The sequence below is a fragment of the Procambarus clarkii genome, chromosome 27 (assembly GCF_040958095.1).
Source record: "Procambarus clarkii isolate CNS0578487 chromosome 27, FALCON_Pclarkii_2.0, whole genome shotgun sequence".
Classification (NCBI taxonomy): domain Eukaryota; kingdom Metazoa; phylum Arthropoda; class Malacostraca; order Decapoda; family Cambaridae; genus Procambarus; species Procambarus clarkii.
In genome coordinates this window covers 24,489,251-24,513,485 of record NC_091176.1, presented here as the reverse complement: position 1 = coordinate 24,513,485, position 24,235 = coordinate 24,489,251, and the positions used below count along the sequence as shown (strand labels likewise).

Here is a 24,235-nt window from a genome sequence, read left to right as displayed (position 1 = left end):
TCTCTATTTATATAACAACTTTGTAAGTCTCCTATGTAGCCTTAATTTTTCCAATATAGTATACCTATGTTGCTTATCAGATAAAAATATATATGAACTATAGTATAACTGCAACATATCACCCCCCACATTACATTACTATCTCTACAGCCCACCACCACACTACAGTACATACTGGCATCCACCACGTGCCAGCACCATTCAGTGCCACACTTACCATATCACCACTACCACCATACTGTATTTACTAATACTACCACATATCAGCACCACTACATAACACTACCACCACGTCACCACTCTTACTACTATTACCACAGATTACCACTACCACCACATAGGGTCCCAGTAGTATTGTCTGGTTCTTTCTCAACTCACAATTGGAAATTTCAGGTTCAAATTCTGGGTGGGACAGAATTGGTTGGGCATGTTTCCTATCACCTAATACTCTTGTTTAGTTAGCAGTAAATAGATAGTAGTTAGTCAGTTTGTTGTTAGTCAGCTACATCCTGAGGGGTTCAATAATTCAACCCTGGTGGGGGGGAGGGGACCTCGATATAAACTTAAAATATACTGTATGTATGAACTGTCTGCCTGTCCCCCGACACAATGAATTATTATTATATTACCACAACAACCACACATTACCGCTACCCCAACATATCTCCATTGTCACCGCTACCACCACATACCATATATCACCACTATTTACACACATTATTTCTAAAACCACACATTACTACATGTCACCACTTTCACTGCATATTTCCATATACCACCTCCACATAATACCATTATCGATACATGTACCATTTATAATGTGATAATATATTAGCATACACAGCATATTGTTTTATTCCGTGTAGGATTACAGCATGATATAAGTTTGAGAAGTCTCAAGATATCGCCACTCATCGTCTTTCTGAACTAATATCTTCCAGAATATGCCTTAGCATGATATTGTCTAATTGTCAATGTTTAATAATATAACCATTTTTTTTAACTAAAATTACAGGTCAAACTACAACACCATCAACCACATCTACTACTACTACTACAACTCAAAGACCGACCACTACCTTACCCTCCACAACTATCACTGTTCCATCTACCACCACCACCATTCCAAATACCACTACTACCCTTATGACAACAACGACAACTACTACTACTACTACTAATGCTCCGGCAATATTTTCCACTGAAACAGAAACCACAACTCAGACAAACACATCAACAGAAACTGAAACCACAGTTAAATCTAAATCAATAAGTGAAACAGAAACCACATCTGTAGCTGAAGCAACAACTCAAACAGAAACCACATCTGTAACTGACTCAACAACTGATACAGAAACCACATCTGGAACTGAAGCAAGAACTGAAACAGAAACCACATCTGTAACTGAAGCAACAACTGAAACAGAAACCACATCTGTAACTGATGCAAGAACTGAAACAGAAACCACATCTGTAACTGAAGCAACAACTGATACAGAAACCACATCTGGAACTGAAGCAAGAACTGAAACAGAAACCACATCTGTAACTGACTCAAAAACTGAAACAGAAACCACATCTGGAACTGAAGCAAGAACTGAAACAGAAATCACATCTGTAACTGAAGCAACAACTGAAACAGAAACCACATCTGTAACTGAAGCAACAACTGAAACAGAAACCACATCTGGAACTGACGCAGGAACTGAAACAGAAACCACATCTGTAACTGAAGCAACAACTGTAACTATAGAAACATCTGCTAATGAAGCAACAACTGAAAGGAAAACCACATCTGTAACTGAAGCAACAACTGGAACAGAAATCACATTTGTAACTGAAACAACAACTGGAAAAGAAACCACATCTGTAACTGAAGCAAGAGCTGTAACTATAGAAACATCTGTTAATGAAGCTACATCTGAAACAGAAACCACATCTGTAACTGAAGCAACAACTGAAACAGAAACCACATCTGTAACTGAAACAACATCTGGAAAAGGAGCCACATCTGTAACTGAAACAACATCTGGAAAAGAAACCACATCTGTAACTGAAGCAACAACTGAAACAGAAATCACATTTGTAACTGAAACAACAACTGGAATAGAAACCACATCTGTAACTGAAGCAAGAGCTGTAACTATAGAAACATCTGTTAATGAAGCTACATCTGAAACAGAAACCACATCTGTAACTGAAGCAACAACTGAAAAAGAAATCAAATATTTAACTGAAATCACATCTTCAATTGAAGCAAGAACTGAAACAAAAATCACAGCTGACACTGAAACCCCAAATGGAATACAAGTCACAACATAAACAAAATTAAAACTACAATAGGAACATACTGAAAAGAACATTTTAAGTGAAACAGGAATCATACAGCACAAATCACAACTGAAAAGGAGTTATCAGAAGAATACATGAAGTCAGGAAGGTTCTGTATCACAACTAAACCTCATTCTCAAATTGAAATAATATCTGAAATAGATATGATGATGGAAATGAAAACTGGCTTTAACAAAAGTCACAACATATGAAACAACTGTCATGAAAATTACAGCGGCAAGAGGAACCGCTTCGCAGGAATATTAGATTATTTTTGCAAAATCAGGAAAGACACCCAAAACCAAAATTTACAAATGCCATACAGAAGTCACAGTAGATGACACATTTGCTTAAACTATATTAATAGGCATTGTGAGAGTTAATTACAGCAGAAGCACACATAATCAGTAGTAGAATCATTACTTATAGACAACACAGCCCACAACAACAGACTCACAGATAAAGCAGAGACCACCTTTGCTCTTTGTCTTGATATTACTGAATCAAGTGTCTTCCTTTGCTACACTCATGATGCTCTCATTTGATGCCCTGCTATAACATAACACCTTTCTTGGGGAAGCCTCTTGTGGCTCCTTGAAGCTACCATCTCCTATGTAGGTACCATCTACTAGGTGCCATCAGTAGCGGAGTTCTGTGGCCTACCGGGAACCCAGAGTCAGAACTTGGTCTCTTCACCAAGGCGTAAAGAGCCATGACAGTTATATATTAAGTTATTCATTTATGTCACCACTGCAAAAGGTACCTAGAAAGTCAGTGAGTGTAAACAAATGTACACAAATGACTGAAAATATTATAACCCAGCCCCTGCTCATTTGCCCATCCCTTCCCCTCATTTGGGGGCAGGAGAGGACAGGCCATGGTTCACTGGCCTCACTGCCATTAGTTCGACAAATGTTGCAGAAGCCCATTTCCAGGGGGTGAAGGGTGGGTGTCAGGGAGCCACCAGGGCTCACCCAGAAATTGGCATTTCATTGCATTCAATGCTGCTTTTCTGGGGTAACCCCTGAAGCTAACTACCTATGGAGAAGGAAGTACTGTGCACATACCAGGGAGACGTGAGCACTGTAGGTATCATAGCAAAGACAAGACCATTGGCATAGAAAGCCACCCCAAGGCCACATGGGGGGCACTGAGGCCAAGGGAAACACTGACCCAACACCTCTGAGGGGACCAGGTTTCAGCGGTGATCTCCCGATAGGCCAGTGAACTCCTCGACTGAAGGTACCTAGTAATTGGCTTTAGCTACCTACCTCCCTGTAACTACTGTACCTACACTGGAGTTGGTGGTTCAGAGTGCCACCAGGACTCGCCCAGATATTTGCATTACATTCAACACTGGTTTTATGTCCAACTGCACTTTACAACTTTTTTTTATTTTTTTGCCATTTACCCTACCCTAAAAAACATATTTCTGGGGGAGCCCCTTCAGCTCCCCGGAGCTTACTAGTCTGATATGCTGATGTCAGACATTGGCATCAGTTATTTGTATGGAGTTCTATGGGCCTACCAGGGGACCACGAGCTCGTGGTTCAATCCACTTGTTCGGCTCTTGGTAGCAATATTTTCACCAGAATAGGGGTTTGTTTTGGGATGCTTACCTTTCTGGGCAGTCTGACCCGGTCGATGGCAGACAGAATGCTTCCAACCACACAGGGGTTTCTATAGGCCATTGCTCCCCTTGCCTCTTCTGAGGGGGGCCCAGGTTCTGGCTCGTGGTCCCCGGTAGGCCCACAGAACTCCATACACATGACTGATGCCAAAGTCTGACATTAGCATATGAGCCTAGTAAGCTCCGGGGAGCCTCCAGGTCTCACCCAGAAAATGGCGTTTCATTACATACAACGCTGGGGTTTTTCTCCATAACTCTTTCCTGCAATGCCTTTCATTGTCATTAAATTACCAAATTTTGTGACCAGGATCAATATAGTAGGAAGTTTGAGATAATAATGCATAATTCACATACTGTACACTTACTAGAAGATGGGGCAAGAAAAAATATAATGGATAATATTATATGGGTTTGATAGGCACCTGATAGCACAAGTTTATTCATATGCTGTATATACAGTAAATATATATCATTCAGTATTAATGAAGCTTTAACTTGCGGTTAGGTATTAAGTTACCTACCTCTGTCTCCAGTATATCATCTTTCCCTATTTAGCAAAATTGTGCATACTGTATTCTTATTATGCCAGTCTTTCCTTACATGGCTACATACATTAGTGTTGGTTAGTAATAAATTACAAATACAATTCTTAACATCATGCTTATCTACTGCCCGATGTATAAAGTTGCAATATTTGTGGTAAAATTATAGAAATACAACATCTCACTAAACTGGGTAGATTGTTATAATTTAAAAGCTGGTAAAATATAATAGGCTCCTTAGCATAGTTGCTTTTAAATGTTCAAACTCTGGATGCTGTTGAGCCCTTGAAGGCATCCTTGTTTCAATCATTTAAGATGCATCCTAGCTTTGAGCATGAATAACAACAGACACCTCCACCTTTGCCTCCATTTTGAGAATCACATGACACGAACATGTCTTACTTCCCATACCTTACAGTATTTACAATGCTGGGCACACATACCTTTCAGCATGTTTGACAAATGACACACACACATCATACCATCCAGCATGTTTCACAAATGACATGTACACAGACCACACTCTCCAGCATGTTTGACAAGTGATACACAGACCACACTCTCCAGCATGTTTGACAAGTGATACACAGACCACACTCTCCAGCATGTTTGACAAGTGATACACAGACCACACTCTCCAGCATGTTTGACAAGTGATACACAGACCACACTCTCCAGCATGTTTGACAAGTGATACACAGACCACACTCTCCAGCATGTTTGGCATCTGCCATGCTCCATAACTATATTTATCGTCAAATGACCTCTCCCTTCTCATGTAAGTACTATTGCAGTGGTGATACTTAAGCAGTGTCAGCTTGACATGTCCCCTTTCTGCACCATGGTATATTGTAGCAGTGCCACAGTAATTAATTTGAAGCAAACTACACTGTAAGATTGGTTGCTCTAGTTCTTAACATTCCATACAATTTGTAGTTTACCATTTTCACGTACATCACTGCTTATTTTATTTTGGGAACACTGAAAGACTATGGAGAGTATTGACATATATGGAGTTAATGTAATGTTTGTTAAATACTAAGAAAATATTTTATGAAACAAATTATGAATAGCTACAGGCATGTTGACTGACTAGATCTGGTAACAATACAGTACTGTAATGTATAGTATTATATCAAGATTGTCTGATGTCCATGTCATTGTTAAATGTATACTACTGTACAGTATATGGAAAGATGTCATAATTTATGAAAGAGAGCAGGATGAGTAATACAGTGTGCTTCAGTCTCCACTGACAATCATGGATCCTGGGTTCGATTTCCAGACAGGACAGAAGTTGTTGAGCATCTTTTCTTTCACCTAATGCCTCTGTTCACCTAGCAATAAATACTATATATATCAGGGACTTACAAAATTGTTGTGGGGTTGCATCCCTGGGGAGGTCGGTACAGTATTATATTTCGATCTTGGGGTGGGACTCAATACAAGCCTAAAGTGAGTGTAATTACCTAAGTGTAGTTAGAAAGAAGCTTCGCTTGTCCTGTCTTTCCAGTACTCTTTGTCATTTGATGCTTTGGAAACTACTGACGGTTTTAATAAGATAATTGTGTGCGAAATTCAGGGTACGAATGCTTGGATATGGAACACTAGTGCAGAATTTGAATGAAAAATTAGCAGTGTCTTAAAGATAGACAATTGAGGAGTGTGTGTAATAATATGAATATAGAATAAGGAATAATAATGCCATGGAAAGATGTAGAATTAAAAACTCTGCGACTCTTAAGACCAAAGAGAATGTGCCACAATGTCATGTTCATGGTGAAGGAATAAATGCTTAAAGAGTGGCAGAAAAAACTATTTGAATTTGTGCTTAGGAGGAAGAGAAGAAGGCAGAGAGGATGGCTAGACATGACAAGTGATGGGGAGACAGACCGTAGCATGCACGTCATCACAACAATAAAACTAATGAAATGGTCTGCATGGGTCGAATGAATTTGAGTGAGTGAATGCATAAAAAGAGTGAATATGAATACTGTAGAGGAATAAATATGAATGATAGAATTTGCACTTTATATGATCTCATAGTGTATTTTATGGCTACTGAGGTGGCTGTTTTGCTAGTGCATGGTGGAGCTTGGTTCCCCAATGCTTTCAAGGGTGGATAATGGTATGAAAGACTTATTTTCAATCCCATTTTTTCCAACAGTTTTTCATCTTTTTTTCAGGCTAGTGTCCCCAGTTTCATGATAGGGAAAATGTAATAATGGTTCATGGTTGATAACTGATGATATATAGTTAATGATATGTAAATGCACAAGCATATGCATCTGCTGTACTGAATAAATGTTTCAGCTTTAACTGGCACATTGCTTAACACAGTATTGCAGCCAGTTGTATATCCTAGCAATTTATCTCTTCTGTAATTGTTTTCTTTTTCCATTCTAACCCGTCTCATTCACTCTACACCCAAACAACTCTGAGTTTGTGGTTAAGCAATAATATAACACAAAAATCAGTGCAAACCTATATGTAACATGCATACAATGCTGATTTAAGAAAGTTCTTGATCAAATATACGAGGAAATGTTTTTGATATCATAAGTGCATCAGGTGAGATGTTTGGTAATCCAATTATTTTATGAAGATTTGTACACGTCTTATTATTTGATCACGTTTTGATGCACTGCAAAGTAATACTAGATAAAGGATTCATGCCACCATACTAGTTCACTCTAAACCTTTCTTGTTCTGTAGTCTTAAGATGCGTAAATCTTCTAAGACACATAATGTTAATGAAGGACAAATCTTTATACATAGAGTATATGCCATGTCTGCTAACTTATTTCTGTAAAGTATCTTGTAGTTGTATGCAGTTAAAGATTGCTGAGTTGTGATATTTAAGACATATTTTCCTAGAGCATGCTTCATGGTGAAGGGGGATAATCTTTGATATTGTTGTATTAAGAGTCAAGTCTGCTTACTTATATCTGCAAAGTACAGTATTTTCTCAATGGCAGTGATGTACAGTATTCTTACAATTGCAAAGTATTATTACATATAAGTACTGTATTATATAGAAAGCATTATGTTAACTGCTTTGTCAGTGCCAAATAATTTAAATTGCCAAAAGATGATCATGATTTTTTTAAAGTAAGCTTGTGAATTATTTTAATATAATTATGATAATAATTGGCAATATTCAGTGTCTTTTATTACAATAAATTTTTGCAAGTCTCAGCAAAATAGGCAGTTACAACAATATTTTTCTAATTCTACATCTTGTATTCCAGATCAGTCCACATCATCATCAACCACATCATCATCAACTTCAACCACAACAGAAATCACCTTAAATGAAGTATTCAGCAAAGTTATAAATCAAGTAGGCAATGCCACCTTCGTCAGTATCAAGTCAGAGACTACAGAGACAGCGATAGAAGAGCCTCCGAAGCTGACTGATGAAGAAGCGAAGGATGCAAACACAACTTCCATACACCCAGGAGATGACAAAACTAAACTCGAAGATGCTGCTACTACAGCTGATCTCAATTCCACTAGCACATCTATTGAAGGAACTGATGTGTTTGCAGAAGCTCCCACCAATGTTACCACAGAGGGAGAAAATGTTATTGGAAATGCTACTGGTGTTACTATAACTGAAACTAATGTTACTGATGCTACAGCCAATGTCACTGATGTTGCAAGCACAGCCAATGTCACTGATGTTGCAAGCACATCCAATGTCACTGATGTTGCAAGCACAGCCAATGTCACTGATGTTGCAAGCACAAGCAATGTTACTGATGTTACAAGCACAACCATTGCTCCTATAGAAGAAAGTGTAAAACCAAGATCAAATGAATCATTGACAGCTGTAGAAGGAATGGACTCGAGTAATGTTACTATCCAAGTAGAAAATACAACCCATATCAGTCTTGAGGTTGATGAACATGGAGTTACAGATGGGGACCATGGAAAAGATAGCAATACTACAGCTTCAGAGGCAAGAGACATAATTAAGATTTCACCTGAATCTGAAGATGGCACCCCATTGCCTTCAGAAACTGCTTCAAATACTTCTGTAGATACAAATGTTGAGAGAGAACCTGTCGGTGTCAATGAGACACAAACAGTTTCCTCCACTACTGAAGTGACTCTAAATACTACCACCTTGGAATCTGCTGTTATAGACCATACAAATATCACCACAAGTGAGGGAGGAACTAGTCAAGTAGAAGGGGAAGCTATCACCACTGTGCCTCATACAGTTGAGGCACCCACCAATGTGACTGGAACAGTGAATGTAACATCTACAGATGACCCAGTAGTTATAATTATCACCAAAGAGCATCCTCCAGCCAACAGGAGTGTCTTATCTCCAGAGATCTATGTGTCTCCTGGGACACGCCTGGAAGATATTGCTGCATTTGCAAATGGCCACTCTGACAAAGTGTTTATTATTCAGGATCTCTCAGCACTCAGGCCAGGAGACTCTCCTGGGGATGTGCGTCTTCAGGATATGAACGTGCCTGAGGAATTTGTAAACCAATTTCCAGATTCAGCTTCCACACTGAATGCAACACAAGATACAAGCATAAAAGGAACAACAGAAACCAGTACAGTTTTATTAATCAATAATGAAACAATAAATACCTACAACACCACAAGTTTTGAAACATCTGATAAGGTTAGTCACAATAAAAGTTCAAGTGAAATTCCAGTAAGCAGTACTATTTTGTTCAATAATGAAACAAGGGACAGTACTGCACAAACATCTGAGAGACCTTTTGTTATAATAACTGCAGCTAAGGCAGATGAAATTGAAAACATTGTTCCTAAAGAAGGACATGATGATCTTAATAAAGAAGTGGTGACAGTGCATGCCATATTATATGAAGGTAACCCAGTGTTTGCCAACAAAACACCACCACCTGTGCGAACATCATCATCCACTACATCTACCACCACACCCATGGCACCCATTCTCACAGAGTTGCCCGAGATCACTAATAAACCTCCAGAGGCGAGTGTCAACCATACTATCCAAACTGTCATAATAAATTCTGATGTGAATATTCAGGGAGAAGAAAGCCATGTTGATAAATCTGATCCTTCCAACTTTGGTATAGATTTTGGAATTATTTTCAATGCAAGTTCTGACCTTGGCTCCATGTTAGGCAATGCCACCAATGCTTCAGGTGACTCACCTGTGGCACCACAGTCAACATCTACTACAACCTCTACAACACTCTTAATAGGCACAACTAGTACAACTTATAATTCATCTGGTGCAGTACTTCCTAGTGGTGAATTGGCTGCAGGACGAGAATCACCTGCAGGGATCACCTCTGTTAATGTTTCTGACAGTGTCACCACTTCTGATCCAACCCTCGTCTGGAAATTCCATAAAGAAGTCCAGACCACAACAGTGTCTTCAGTTATGCCAGCCAAGATGCTCTGTAGTGAAGGTAAGTGTTTTCTCTCGATATCCTTGGGATTAATGTAAATATTTTGGGGGGCATATTATACAGCATGGACAACATTAATACTCTACACTTTTGCATTTTGGACAGAAATGCAAATGTGTGGGCTGTCACTCAAGCATAGAGAAATTATACTTAAAGGCCCAGTTGGGCAGAATTTAGTTGCTTCTTGAATTCTTCCTTATTGTGGCTGTTCATAGCATGGTTGATAGAGCTACCCTCTTCCACACTGGGGATTCAGAGGTTTGAGGCTCCTAGAGCCCAAGTGAATGAAATGTTATTACCCACATTTATTGTGATTGATGATATATATTTTGTCAATATATACATGCTACATTTATATATTGCTACAATATACTACATGTCATCATCTTTGAGGCCAAAAGTCCCTACAAATGTAACCAGTGGTACAGTAGTACTCTTTATATATTCAAAAAATTATTTTATAAAATATATTATATACATTATATATATATATATATATATATATATATATATATATATATATATATATATATATATATATATATATATATGTCGTACCTAGTAGCCAGAACGCACTTCTGAGCCTACTATGCAAGGCCCGATTTGCCTAATAAGCCAAGTTTTCATTAATTGTTTTTCGGCTACCTAACCTAACCTAACTTTTTCGGCTACCTAACCTAACCTAACCTATAAAGATAGGTTAGGTTAGGTTAGGTAGGGTTGGTTAGGTTCGGTCATATATCTACGTTAATTTTAACTACAATGAAACAAAATTGACCTCATACATAATGAAATGGGTAGCTTTATCATTTCATAGGAAAAAAATTTGAGAAAATATATTAATTCAGTAAAACTTGGCTTATTAGGCAAATTGGGCCTTGCATATTAGGCTGAGAAGTGCGTTCTGGCTACTAGGTACGACATATATATATGTATATATATGTATATATATATATATATATATATATATATATATATATATATATATATATATATATATATATATATATATATATATATACATATATATATACACAGTGGTACCTCCCATAACGAATTTAATCCGTTCCATGTTCGTCATGTGAAACGGACGTCATACAAAACGAGTGTCCCCCATGTAACCAGTGTGATGCACTGTGTTTATTGTGAAATTTCCCTAGTGTGCATGACATCAAATGTTCCCCAAAATATAATTTTTCTTTGTAAAATGATAAATTACCGTCCCTGAACATGTCTATGTAAAAATAATTACCAAATTCCACTTACTTTGGCTGTGAGGGCGTGGACAAGGTGCGCTGTGACGTCATCAGGGGCTGGTCGCCCGTGTGTGAAGCTCCCAGACACGGTCGCGCAGGCCATTCAAGCACCGCGTGTTGCCACAAATATATTTTCAAATATTTTTCCTATGCATTTCCAATGCGGTTTTATTTGTTTCTTTTATCGTATATGATGCATATTTGTGACCTTTACAATATGTATACAGTAGAATGTTCATAATTTTCCATGAAACTGTGATACATGTGTCAGTAATGTGTCCACAATAAATGTTTATTGTCACAATATTACGTGGTAAAAATGCACTAATATTACAATATGTACAGTTTCACATACTATTTACACAGTAACACACTGTATTACACACTCAGTACTTTGGAGGTGCGTAATAGTCAACGAAGTAGTCCATGGTACACAGCGCGACTTTGCTCTCCTTGCACCAGCTACAGATAGATTTTTGTTTCCTGTTTCATCGTTCTGTGTGCTTGCAAATAATGCACTCGCATGCACCCTTGGCTTTAGTACTTGTAGGTGGTATGTAGCCAAGCTTGTAAAGCATAAGGTAGTATTGAAACGATTATAGGAAAAGCTCAATTTGTAAGGTAGTCTTGAAAAGATCGCTTTGTAAGGTCCCACACAGGAAGAGATTCAGCTAGCCTCAAAGAGTGTCCATCAGTCAGGAAGAGATTCAGCTAGCCTCAAAGAGTGTCCATCAGTCAGGAAAAGATTCAGGTATTCTTAAAAATATCAATGAACACCACCACCATGGAAGCCGCTAACACTGTTCATCTATGCTACTTGTATCAGATGCATCATCACTGAACGCAGAAAACGATTCATCTATGTATCATCTATATACATTAGAGATGGCAAGGGTGGGGCTCAGAGCTACACCTGGATACGCTTGCTGTATCATCCTCATAGGTGCTGTATCACAGGCATCCGACCGTTGTGTTAAGCCCTTATTGCGCCTAGCTTCACCAATGTTATGACCCTTATGTTCTTCAAACAATAGGGTCTGAATTGCACTGACTGAGTACAGTCTTTCAACACCGTGTGGGACAGGTGTTTGAGAGCCAGAGGCATGTGTGCTACAAATGGTTGCTCACGCACTACTAACCCAGCCAGCAGCCCTTGTCTTTCATATTCGTTATAGCAAAAGGTTCGTTCAGTGTTTGTTGGGTAGGCTGCTCCATTATGACAATCTTTCTTTGTTTCAAATGTGTTCCATTTGTTTTGTATTTATCACTTACGTCTCAATAATGGAGCAGCCTACCCGACAAACACTGAACGAACCTTTATGACATTTGTCCATTTTTCAAATTGTTTCAACAGTTCTTTTATTTTTCGTTTTTTTTTTTTTTAAGAAACATGGAGCAGTCGACCTGTAGACCACCGAACGAACATTTTTGACATTTGTACTGGTTTTCAAAATTCTTCATATTTTTTATTATTTACGTTTTTTGTATGTAAGAAACATGGAGCAGCCTACCTGCCGACCACCGAACGAACCTTTTGCTATAAGACAAATGAAAAATAAATATTGAACACATTTGAAGAAAGGAAAATGTCATAATGGTTTATTCAGTGTATGTAAGGTAGGCTTCTCCATTATTGAGACGTAAATGACAAATAAAAAACAAATGGAACACATTTGAAACAAAGAAAGATTGTTATAATGGAGCAGCCTACCTGCCGAACACCGAACGAACTTTTTTGACATTTGTTGTATATCAGATATTTCATTTCTTTTTTCCTACAAAAACGTCAATGCTTTGCAACATCTCAGCAGTCACCCTTTTATATCCCAGCATCATTAGCATCTTTAAACAAGAACAACATAATTTATGTGCATCGTCGGAGGCGTCTAAGAATGTGCAAGCAGCAGCGCGACCCCACCATGTGGTGTTGACGTTACTCAAATATATATATATATATATATATATATATATATATATATATATATATATATATATATATATATATATATATATATATATATATATATTATATATATATATATATATATATATATATATATATATATAAATAATATATATATTATATATATAATATATATATATATATAATATATATATATAAATAATTTGATTATAGTCCTAAGAAGCTGGTAGCTTATCAAACGTCGCCCATTTGTGCTCATGATTTGAGCAGGATGATGATAATTTGTTTTATTCATAAAAGAATGCTTTGGTGAAAATTTAGTCCAGTATTATGCACTATATTGTGAGTAAATTGTACCAGATTATTAATACAAGTGTTATAATGATACAGACCAGGTGGAGTGCACAAATGGCACAAGTCCCCTTGGACGCTGCATTCCCCGAAGTGCTCGCTGCAACTCTGTGCCTGACTGCTCGGATCTCTCGGATGAGCATGACTGTAGGGAAAACAACTGCTTTGGTAATTTCCAGGTATGTGCAAATAGACTCTCTAGTTTATTTTTTGGTAGTACTATTTCATATTTTAAGCCACTTGGTTGCTCCCTTAGGTATGAGTCTCACTCTCTTAGGGTTCAGCGACTCCAGTCAGGGTTAATGCAACCTTTATCATTCCAGATACAGTTGGAGTCTTTTCAAACCATTCCTTCTAGGATATAGATGAGGGAAAGGAGATACACTACTGGAGAATACTTAATCTCTAAACTGCTCAATGCACCTGCAGGCCTACGTCTGGTTTGCTCAACGCGACTCCGGGTATTTTTATTTTTCACGTTCCATTCAAAACTCCCGTGGCTACATGGGGTTCACATCAGCTTCCTCAGGGCTCTTGTAAACAGATTCCATCTTTAAAAAAAATTGTGGTCCACATTCCCGGGTGTGAGAGCCTCAGTAGTGAGTGAGCAACCAAGGCTGGCGCTCGCAGCATGAGCGCACAGCGCTGCTGTCCAGCGTGTGACCACAGCATCGCCTAATAATGTCAAAATATATATATAACTTGTATTATTTAGCCATGATAGTATTATAGAAGAGCCTGAGTGTGATAATGACTGGGTACAATGTTCAAATATCAGTGATTCAATGCTGTTAACGATGTTCACAGCGCTAGCCACAGCACCACAACTTTATTTCATCCATCTAGGATTCTTCAAATGACTTCTTAGGTTCCTTTTCAAAATAAACGTGTGGTCAGTTATTCATTTACAGGAATTAGTGACCAGGATTGTGATAATAGCAGGATTGTGGTTATAATTAGCATTGTGCGTAGTATTGTGGAAGGAGGAATTTTGGTGAGGGAGGGAGGGAGAGAATTGAGGTTGCCTCACTGTGTGTGTGTGGTAGCCACTTTTGTTTTGCTCACCATACTAGCTTAGTGGTTCGCTATGGGGAACACATATGTACATGGGTATATACAGTGTGTGTATATGATGTAATAACAGCAACAGGAGTATGTTGAGAGGAGCTATTTTGGTGAGGGAGGTGACGATGTAATCGTAGCGTCATCTGCTGTCTGCTGTGTGATTTCTCATGCAGTGTAATTACCTAAGTGTAGTTACAGGATGAGAGCTACGCTCGTGGTGTCCCGTCTTCCCAGCACTCTGTCATATATATAGTGTATGGTGGCAACTGTACTGTTTGGACACAATACCGGCTTACTTGCATAGTTCTGGTGAATAAAACACGTAGATAGGAAAACATAACATATGTAAATAGTGTAATAAAAACAGTAAGAGTATGGTGGGAGGAGGGGTGATGGCGAATACGATATTGGAGGAGAGAGGGAGAACTGGCTGGCTGGGTGTGGCAGCTCACACTCGTGGAGTTCTGAGTGTGTTTATGGTGCGTGACAGTGTAGAGTGTGTAAATGTGTTGTAAATATACATAAATGAACCTGAAATATGGGTGTGAATAACAGTATGGTGGGAGGAGGGGTGATGGCAAGTACGATGTTGGAGGAATAAGGGAGGGCTGGCTGGCTGGGTGTGGCTGCTCACACTCGAGGAGTTCTGTGTGTGTTGATGGTGAATGTATACCTGGTTGATACCTGGTTGATGGGGTTCTGGGAGTTCTTCTACTCCCCAAGCCCGGCCCGGGGCCAGACTTGACTTGTGAGAGTTTGGTCTACCAGCCTGTTGCTTGGAGCGGCCCGCAGGCCCACATACACACCACAGCCCAGTTGGTCCGGCACTCCTTGAAGGAAACAATCTAGTTTCCTCTTGAAGATGTCCACGGTTGTTCCTGTAATATTTCTGATGCTCGCTGTGTGACAGTGTATAGTGTGTAAATAGATTGTATATATACATAAATTAGCATGATACATGGTAAATATGTGCAACTTATGTGCACACAATTAAGTGTCATGCACGTAACACAGTGTCTTCTGACAGTACGGATGTTTTACTGCCATAATATAGTGTACGTCTTCATTATACATAGGATTAGCATGTAAAAACAAATAAAATGTATTTGGAACTGTGCGCAAAAAATGAACAAAAATATATTCGCGGCAACTCGCGCGCCCCGCCCCGGGTGCCCTACTGGCCCCGGGAGCGTATGTCATGGGCGAACGGGGAATGATGACGTCACGCACCAACTTACGGACCCCATAGCAGCCAAAGTATGTACAATGTCGAATTTTTTTTGACATACCCATACTGAGGGAAGGGTTTTTGACAATTTAAAAAAACAAAAGAATTTTTTCCAGAGAATTTATTTCCTGCACACTGGGGGGGGGGGGTGTCAAATTTGGAAGCCGAGCAGTTAAGGGGTTAATCTAGCCCTGAATGGCCTTCAGAAGGTACATTCATCTATGCTCAAAATACCTTCCCCAAGCAATATTTGGACTGAAAAAACTGGCAAGTAAATAAAAAATAAATAAATGTTTATTTAGGTAAGGTACATACATACAAGAGATTTTACAAAGTTTGTTGGATTAATAGATAGAGCTAGTACATACAATGCCTAAAGCCACTATTACGCAAAGCGTTTCGGGCAGGAAAAACATTAATGACTAAAGCTTAATACTAATGGGTATAAAGAATAAAGTATTAGTATTAGAATAAAGTATCTTTAAAGTAAAGAAAAAAGTAAAGTAAGTATTGCTCTACTATTGCTAACCACCAGGTGGCACCATTAATTGTATAAACAGAGAGCACCTAGTAATCCCACCTCGCTTTCAATCTGACTACCATGTCAATAGTATTTCTGGGACAGTGAAGGACCTGAACTTAAGACTTAAATAATACTGTAGTTGATGTATTCTAAGAGGTTTTCTTTCATGCTTTACATATGTATTCATTCATTCTCCCCTCAAACTTTCACTGAACCAGTGTTGTCTGAGTTTTCCTGTGTAGTTACAGGATGAGAGCTATGCTCATGGTGTCCCATCTACCCAATACTCTGTCATATGATGCTTTGAAACTCAGTTTTGGCATTCAACAACTTATTTAAGTTGTTTCAACTGTCCACTGCTCTGTTTGCAAATGAGAACTTTCTAATATTTTGGGGGCATCTATGCTTGAATTCTTGAAGTGGCAGATTTCAAGAATTCCTCCTTGTCAATTTTGTCGATTTCTTTTGCTGTTTTATATGTAGTGATCATATCACCTCTTTTTCTTCTGTCTTCCAGCTTTGGCAAATTTAAAACCATTAGCTTCTAGCTCTTGTTTTTTTATTACCAGGAACCATTTAGTAGCATGTCTATGCACTTTTGCCAGTTCTGGTGTGAAAAGAAATAGGCGGGGATCCATAAAATATTGGAATACTAGAGGGAAACGAGTGTAAACAATAGACGTGCTCGGTCAATATTCTTTGGGTGGGGCGGTACCATTCGGATACTCATCCCACCTATTAGGTCAAGTTTGATGGTCATCCCAAATAGTAACTAGGTAGGGGCATATTTATTGTACTTGTGGTGCTGTTTTACACACTATTAGGAACAGGATTGATTGTTTATTTGTCCCAGTGATGGCTGGATATTTTGTGTGATTTTCATCTTTGGTGTAGACTGTGATAACCTTGTTTAGTGTCCTGGGCTACATGGCTTGTTAAAGGTTGTAAGTCACATTGCATAATTACCAGTGTACAGTAGAGATAACTGGGAACTAGAACAAAGAACACTCATGTGCACCAGATTAAAGTATAAATAGCTTTAGAGTATACAGGTACTCGTTTGTTAATTAAGTCCAATGTTTATGGGACTAGTAATCTCTTGTAAAGTCCTTGTTCAATAGTGTTTACAAATTACAGTCCTGTTCCTGATATAATGTGTACCTCTAAGTCTGTAGAAATAAACCCACGTGTGATTTCAGAAGACTTTTTGAAAAATATTGAAAAAAAATATGAAAGAAGTATTGCTGCCCTCAGAAGAGGGCTTACTAATTCCCATAGAGACTGTTATCCCCTTTCTTTAGTAAGGATGAGTAGACACAAACTCATGCCCTTACACAGATGAGCCCTAAGGGAGTAACTCTCAAATGCTTCAGGAAAGATAACCTGGCAGTGCAAGGGCAGCACTAAGAATCAAACAAGGAAGGTAACCCTGTACACATGCAGTGCCAAGCACTCTCAAAACTAGGCTCTCACTACACTGCAGTGGACAGAAAACACAAAGGGCAAAAAACCACCACCTAGCTGAATCAGCAGAACACTGGAGCCAGTGCAGAAGAGAGGTGACCCAGTTCAAACTTAATCAGCATAGAATTCAGAGTGGAGATGCCGGCTGCTGGTAGGCTACCTCCCTCTTTCTTCCCCAAATGAGTGGGGGGGGGGGGGGGAGTGGGAGAATGAGCTTGCACTAGTTCTGAGTGAATTTGATAATTTGTGTACATAGTTGGGGGGAGTTCTTTCAGTGGGCTTCATAGCTACAGTCTCTATTGAAGCTGGCAGTGGTTTGTTTTGACTCATTGAATTCCTGCTTGTCTTCCCTGGTGGTGGCGAGAATAAATGTCAGTGCTCCCTGCACCTCTGTGAGGGGGGTCTGTGGCTAACGCGACCTAGTAGTACTCATCAAAAGTATATACTTGAGGCAGTGCATACTTATGGAAAGTACAGTATCCATTCAATTTAATGGCTTATATTGGGCTGTACCCTGGTCGTTATTTCCGGAGCTCCGGTATTTCTTAAGTTAAGTCGGGTCGGGTAATTTTTCAAGTACCATTCAGGTAAGATATATTTTATACTGTATAACTGAAATTAAATAAAGTTCATTGTGTACTGTAATTGCATTCCAATTTAATGCCACGCCGACGATTAAGCCAGCTGTTGGCTGCTGCATGGATGATGTGTGAACACGCTCTGATCGAGTCCAGATGGGTGGGAAAAAATTGGTTCATTCCTTTCTATTGCAAAATATTTCATGTATCAATCAGTGAATGTTAATATTTTCTCAATAAAATTTTGAAGATGTGTTTTGTTTTACCCTGTACAGTGCAGGTAATGTATTTTTAATGTTATGACACAGGCTGTGGCGGCCATGCCATACAATGGCGATCGAGCCTTGTCACTAACTGAGAGCTAGCCAAGATGAAATATTCTGAGTTCATCTTTTCTCTGCTAATGATAGAATATACATTTGCAGAGTGTACATACAATAAGTGTACATACTGTATATACCCTGCATACAGTGCAGAACAATATAAAACAAGCGCTGCAGAGGATGACGTAATCTTCACAGCTTCATAATCTTCAGCTTCATTAAAAGTCAATTTACCAATTTTATTATAGTACAGTATTACAACATATTAATTTTTTTTTTCAACAAAAGCTACATATTATAGCTACATATACGCTACATATTATAGCGTATATGTAGCTTTTGTTGAAAAAAAAAATTAATATGTTGTAATACTGTACTATAATAAAATTGGTAAATTGACTTTTAATGACGCTGAAGATTATGAAGCTGTGAAGATTATGTCATCCTCTGCAGCGCTTGTTTTATATTGTTCTGCACTGTATGCAGGGTTATCTTATCTTGAGATGATTTCGAGGCTTTTAGTGTCCCCGCGGCCCGGTCCTCGACCAGACCTCCACCCCCAGGAAGCAGCCCGTGACAGCCGACTAACACCCAGGTACCTATTTTACTGCTAGGTAACAGAGGCATAGGGTGAAAGAAACTCTGCCCATTGTTTCTCGCCGGCGCCTGGGATCGAACCCAGGACCGCAAGATCACAAGTCCAGCGTGCTGTCCGCTCGGCCGACCGGACCGGGTATATACAGTATGTACACTTATTTTCAGGCATTCACTCCACACAACAGCTAGCCTTACTACTAATTCACATGAGTTCTAATTCACAATTGAAAATTATTTCTACTGTCTATTTACACTGTACAGTATCTTTTTGTCAAGGCTTAAATAATCATTAACACTTACAATACTGTACTCTATCAACACTTTTTACTCTAATTTATATGCCTTTCAATCATATTTTATATCGTTAGTGGAGGCTACACGACTTTTGATGGGAATTCAGCATTGGCGGGTGCTGCATATCTTGCAGAGCATTTGTTGCTGGCGGAGGCTGCACGACTTGTTGATGGGAATTCAGCATTGGTGGGAGCAACATGGCTTGTAGGGCATTCGTTGCCGGCGGATGCTCCACGACATGTCGATGGGAATTCAGCATCGGCGGGTGCAGCATAGCTTGCAAAGCATTCATTGCCAGCGGAGGCTGCACAACTTGTTGATAGGAATTCAGCATGGGCAGGTGCAGCATGGCTTGTAGAGCATTCGTTGCCGGCAGAGCCTACACAATTTGTTGATGGGAATTCAGCATGGGCAGGTGCAGCATGGCATGTAGAGCATTCGTTGCTGACGGAAGCTGCACGACTTGTTGATGGGAATTCAGCATCGGCGGGTGCAGCATGGCTTGTAGGGCACTCGTTGCCAGCGGATGCTACATGACTTGTTGAATTCCCAGCGGGTACAGCATGGTTTGTAGACGAAAATTTTTCACGAACCATTGAAATCATGAATTTATCTATTTTTGTCTGAATCTGATTTTCTTTGGCTAATATTCTGAGACATTGCTCTCAGCCACGCGAGTTCACGGTAAACAATGTGGACACATGGCCCAGCACAGTACATTCTAGGTCTGTGGGGAAAAAAATACCTATTGCCTATATACTGTATACTTTATATACTATAAAAGGTATTTAATAAGAAAACAAAGAATTTTGCTTAATAACAATTGTTTCAAAATATTTTATTAATAATAATTTAGAATTTTTTCATTAAACAGAATCATTTTAAAAGAATGTTAAGATTTAATATACGATTCTGGATGATCAAGGCCAGTGGCCTGGTCACCATGTGAGGGGCCGCTGATGCCAAAACAAACCCAGTACCGATCGTCGGTAATATCAACCGCCAAACCGGTATACGAGGCTCCAGATACTGGTCTCTCAAACCGGTCGTTATTACCGGCAGATCGGTATAAAAGAGGTCGTTAAATTGAGTGGATACTGTACACACCAGAAGTATGCATACTTATGTACTTATACTTACAAGAATGATGGTCCTATGGGTAAAAGATTTTAGACAGATGTATGCAATGGCTACTTGATGTCATGGCAGGCATTAGCTCTCTGGGGTGACCACAGTACCATAGCCAGTGGCCTGGCTTTCTGGTTGCATTTTGCTCTGTGGCTGCCCATTGTTTTTTGCACTTATTTGATATTCATGTGGTATGACATTGTTATTATGGCCCCTACCAAAGAAATAAAGAAACCATTGCTCAGAACATTGCTTTAAAGGACACAGGCCACTAAAGTAAGGAAACAAGTTAATTGTTGGGTGTATCCAAGTCGACACGAGGAAGTATTGTGTGCGCTTCCAAGGTATAAAAACTAATGACACATGAACACAGAAAACATTGGTCTATTCGTCCCAGAGTGAATTTTTTCAAGATCAACCCTTGCTGTAACATGATGGGTACTCTCCAATGAACATTTTATAATGTTCACAGTCCTTGAAGACATCTTTCTGGGATGACCAGACCAATGTTTCTGTGTTGGTGTGTCATTAGTATTTCCCCTCAGAAGCGTGCCAATACTTCCTTATGTCGACTTGGCTACACCCAGAAATTAACTTATTTCCTTACTTTGGTGGCCTGCTTTCTTTAAAGCAATGATCTGAGGAATGGTTTCTTTGCTTAGTTTCTTGGTGGGTGCCAGAAGAACAATACAATATCACCAACACCACTGTTAACAGAGATTAAACACAGCAAGATAAAAGAGCGAAACGTGCAATATAGTTGCCGGAGGCAACTAAGCATCCCAGCTGTGTGTGCCCAGGGAGGTAATGCACACAGTGATGTGTACCCAGCACATACTTCAGTGTACAATCTTTCACCTGTAAAACCATCATGCTTTTCTTGCTGTAAGTATGTGCCTCTTCAAGCAGGGAAGAGCATACTTATAACAAACACTGTAGAGGGTACCATATCAGTATATAGTAGCTTCAGGGAGCCACAAGGGACTCCTTACAGAAAAACAAGTATGATACCATATAGTTACACAAAGAAATTCACAATATTCCAGGTTGAATAACTTAGTCTAAGTTATTTAACCTGGAATTCCACTGAATCCACAAGAGATCTGGAGGCTTCAATAGAAGCCTCCAGACCTTTAGAAGTTTGTAGGCTTCAGTTGAACTTATTTTAAGTTGTGGTACAGGGGATAAGGTGCATGGCTGAAAGTTCCTTGATTGCTGGTTTGAGTCACCGCATTGATCCAATTGATTTTCTCACACCGTACAATAATAGGTTATACTAATTGACGGTTTATTTACAGTGTCAGGATGGTGAATGTATTGAACGGCAGTATGTATGTGATGGCGTCACCAATTGTCGTGATGGTGATGACGAACTAAACTGCGGTGAGTGCTGTAGATGCTCTAATTACTTTACTCTGTCTGTACAGTATATTATTTTTGTACAGTATACTAATTAGGAAATAATACCAGAATTTATCCTCACAGTTTTTCCTTTATCTTTCTAAAGATTCTTGGAAGTGTCATGCTGATGAGTTTACATGTGGAGGCATGTCACCATCCCCTTGTGTCCCTATCTCCCTACGATGTGACGGCCAGCCTGACTGCAGTGACCACTCAGATGAGGTCAACTGCAGTGACAGCTGCCCTAGTGATGCTTTCAGATGTCCTGAAGGGTGGTGCATACCCCTGGCCAGGACCTGTGATGGCATACCTGATTGTCATTCTGGACAGGATGAACACAATTGTGGTAAGTAGACAAACATTTTTAAGGTCTATAATTGCAGTTTTGTAGTACAATAACCCACACAAATGTTTAACTTATCTGTGAGATAGAAAATGTGAAATTTCCTTCTTAGCACATTACCCATCTATCACAGTCCTGATCATTGGAGTTTTTAGTGCCTAAGGTAGGGAGTTTGGCAAGTGTGAAGCAAACATGGTAACCATAAGCATTTCAAATTTTTAGCACAGAAAGAAGATACTGAGAAATGCACAAATCCTAAAGTGTCTAGACGAGCATTACATTTACATATCCCCAGACCTCAAAGTGAAAAAACAAAAGAACAACAAAGAACCGAGAGATAAATTAACCCTTAAACTGCGCAACACATCATATGATGTGTTGAGTAACTTACCCAAAATTGCACATCACATCATACGATGTGTTGGACTACTACGTAATATTTAAACGGCCCACGGATACACAGGGTTCACCTCACCTTCATCAGGGCTCTTGTAAACAGATGCCATTTTTCTGGGGGGAGCCCCTACGGCTCCCCGGAGCTTACTAGGCTGATATGCTAATGTCAGATTTTGACATCACTCATGTGTATGGAGTTCTTCGGGCCTACCGGGGACCACAAGCCAGAACCTGGCACCCTCTAGAGAGGCAAGGGAACAATGGCCTATAGAAACCCCCATGTGATTGGAAGCATTCTATGTCTGCCATTGACCTGGTTAGGCACCCAGAAAGGTAAGCGTCCCAAAACAAACCCCTATTTACAATCTGGCAACCTACCCCCAGGACCAAAAGAGCAGAAACCCCTGTGCTGGAGGAGAGCATGAAGCTCGCCGATGGGGCTCCCCCCAGAAAAGATTGGTTTACATTGAACAACTTATAAGAAACGCAGTTATGCCCCCTTAAATTTTAGTCTAAATGTTTTTTCCCCTCACACCTTCCCCAAAATGCTGTGTGTATTAGTGGCTTTAAGTATTGTATGTACTAGCTCTATCTATAAATCTAACATGATATTTGTAACTCATCATCTATGTATGTACTTTTCCCTGAATAAAAAATTTAATTTAATTTAGTAATTTAATTAATCTAATTTAATTTAGATAACACCCACCTTTTAGAAAGCACAGAACAACAAGAGCAGGTGTTGTGATTCTACATATAAAAGAAGACTTAAATTGGATTGCCAATAGAGTTGAGTCTAGTCTAGGATGATAAAGAATCACTTATAATTAGTGTGTTTGGAGACGTACACATTTGAGTGTAAGAAGTAAGGCAAATAGTTTGGGTTGAAGAGTAGAAGCCCAATTGTTTATATGAACTCCCCACTAAAAATACAAGCCATCACCCATTACAAGGACAATTTGGACTTCCAGCTGCACCCGTGGGGTGGTGTAGGGAACCATCAGTGTATACGGTCTGAGAGAGAAAATGTTCTGTGGACAGAGTATCATTATGACTTAAGGCATTGTAGGTAGTGAGAAGATTAATTAAACAATGTATTTTCACTGCCTAACATATCAAATCCAGGCTAAATATACAAACTGTCATCTCTATCATAAGGGAACCATTTCCCATGGTGGTGCTTCCTCGAGGTGGCTCATGAATGAGGTAGATAGGTAGCCAAGATCTTGTGTTTCCTAGGCTGCCATCTAGTGGTCAGCAGGCACCTTCATTGTTTTGGGAATTTCCATACAGTACTGTAATAATTATTTGCATTGTAATCATCAGGTTTACAATTTATATTATTGTTACTTGTTTTGGGGTGGGGCTTGCTCTCTGATGGGAGTTTCTCAATTCTTTGATTCCCAGGCTATTCTAGACTCTGAGGGGTTCA

The 24,235-nt window shown here is 39.3% G+C and overlaps 1 protein-coding gene and 1 long non-coding RNA gene across 2 annotated transcripts in view; one reads left to right on the top strand and one right to left on the bottom strand.

Annotated features, from left to right (window-relative positions):
* The window catches only part of LOC123762586 (uncharacterized), a gene marked incomplete at its 5' end in the record, with an annotated part of 78,633 nt that overhangs the window by 32,781 nt on the left and 21,617 nt on the right, over positions 1 to 24,235 (top strand). The window contains 4 exons of the mRNA XM_045749174.2: positions 7,755 to 9,932; positions 13,503 to 13,642; positions 21,962 to 22,046; positions 22,171 to 22,410. Coding sequence (XP_045605130.2) covers positions 7,755 to 9,932; positions 13,503 to 13,642; positions 21,962 to 22,046; positions 22,171 to 22,410 — 2,643 coding nt within the window. The remainder of the gene's footprint in view (positions 1 to 7,754; positions 9,933 to 13,502; positions 13,643 to 21,961; positions 22,047 to 22,170; positions 22,411 to 24,235) is intronic.
* Positions 12,522 to 13,114, bottom strand: LOC138369299 (uncharacterized). The gene is made up of 2 exons (XR_011229804.1): positions 12,920 to 13,114; positions 12,522 to 12,719 (listed from the first exon to the last, which is right to left on the bottom strand). It is a non-coding gene; the product is annotated as an uncharacterized lncRNA (long non-coding RNA).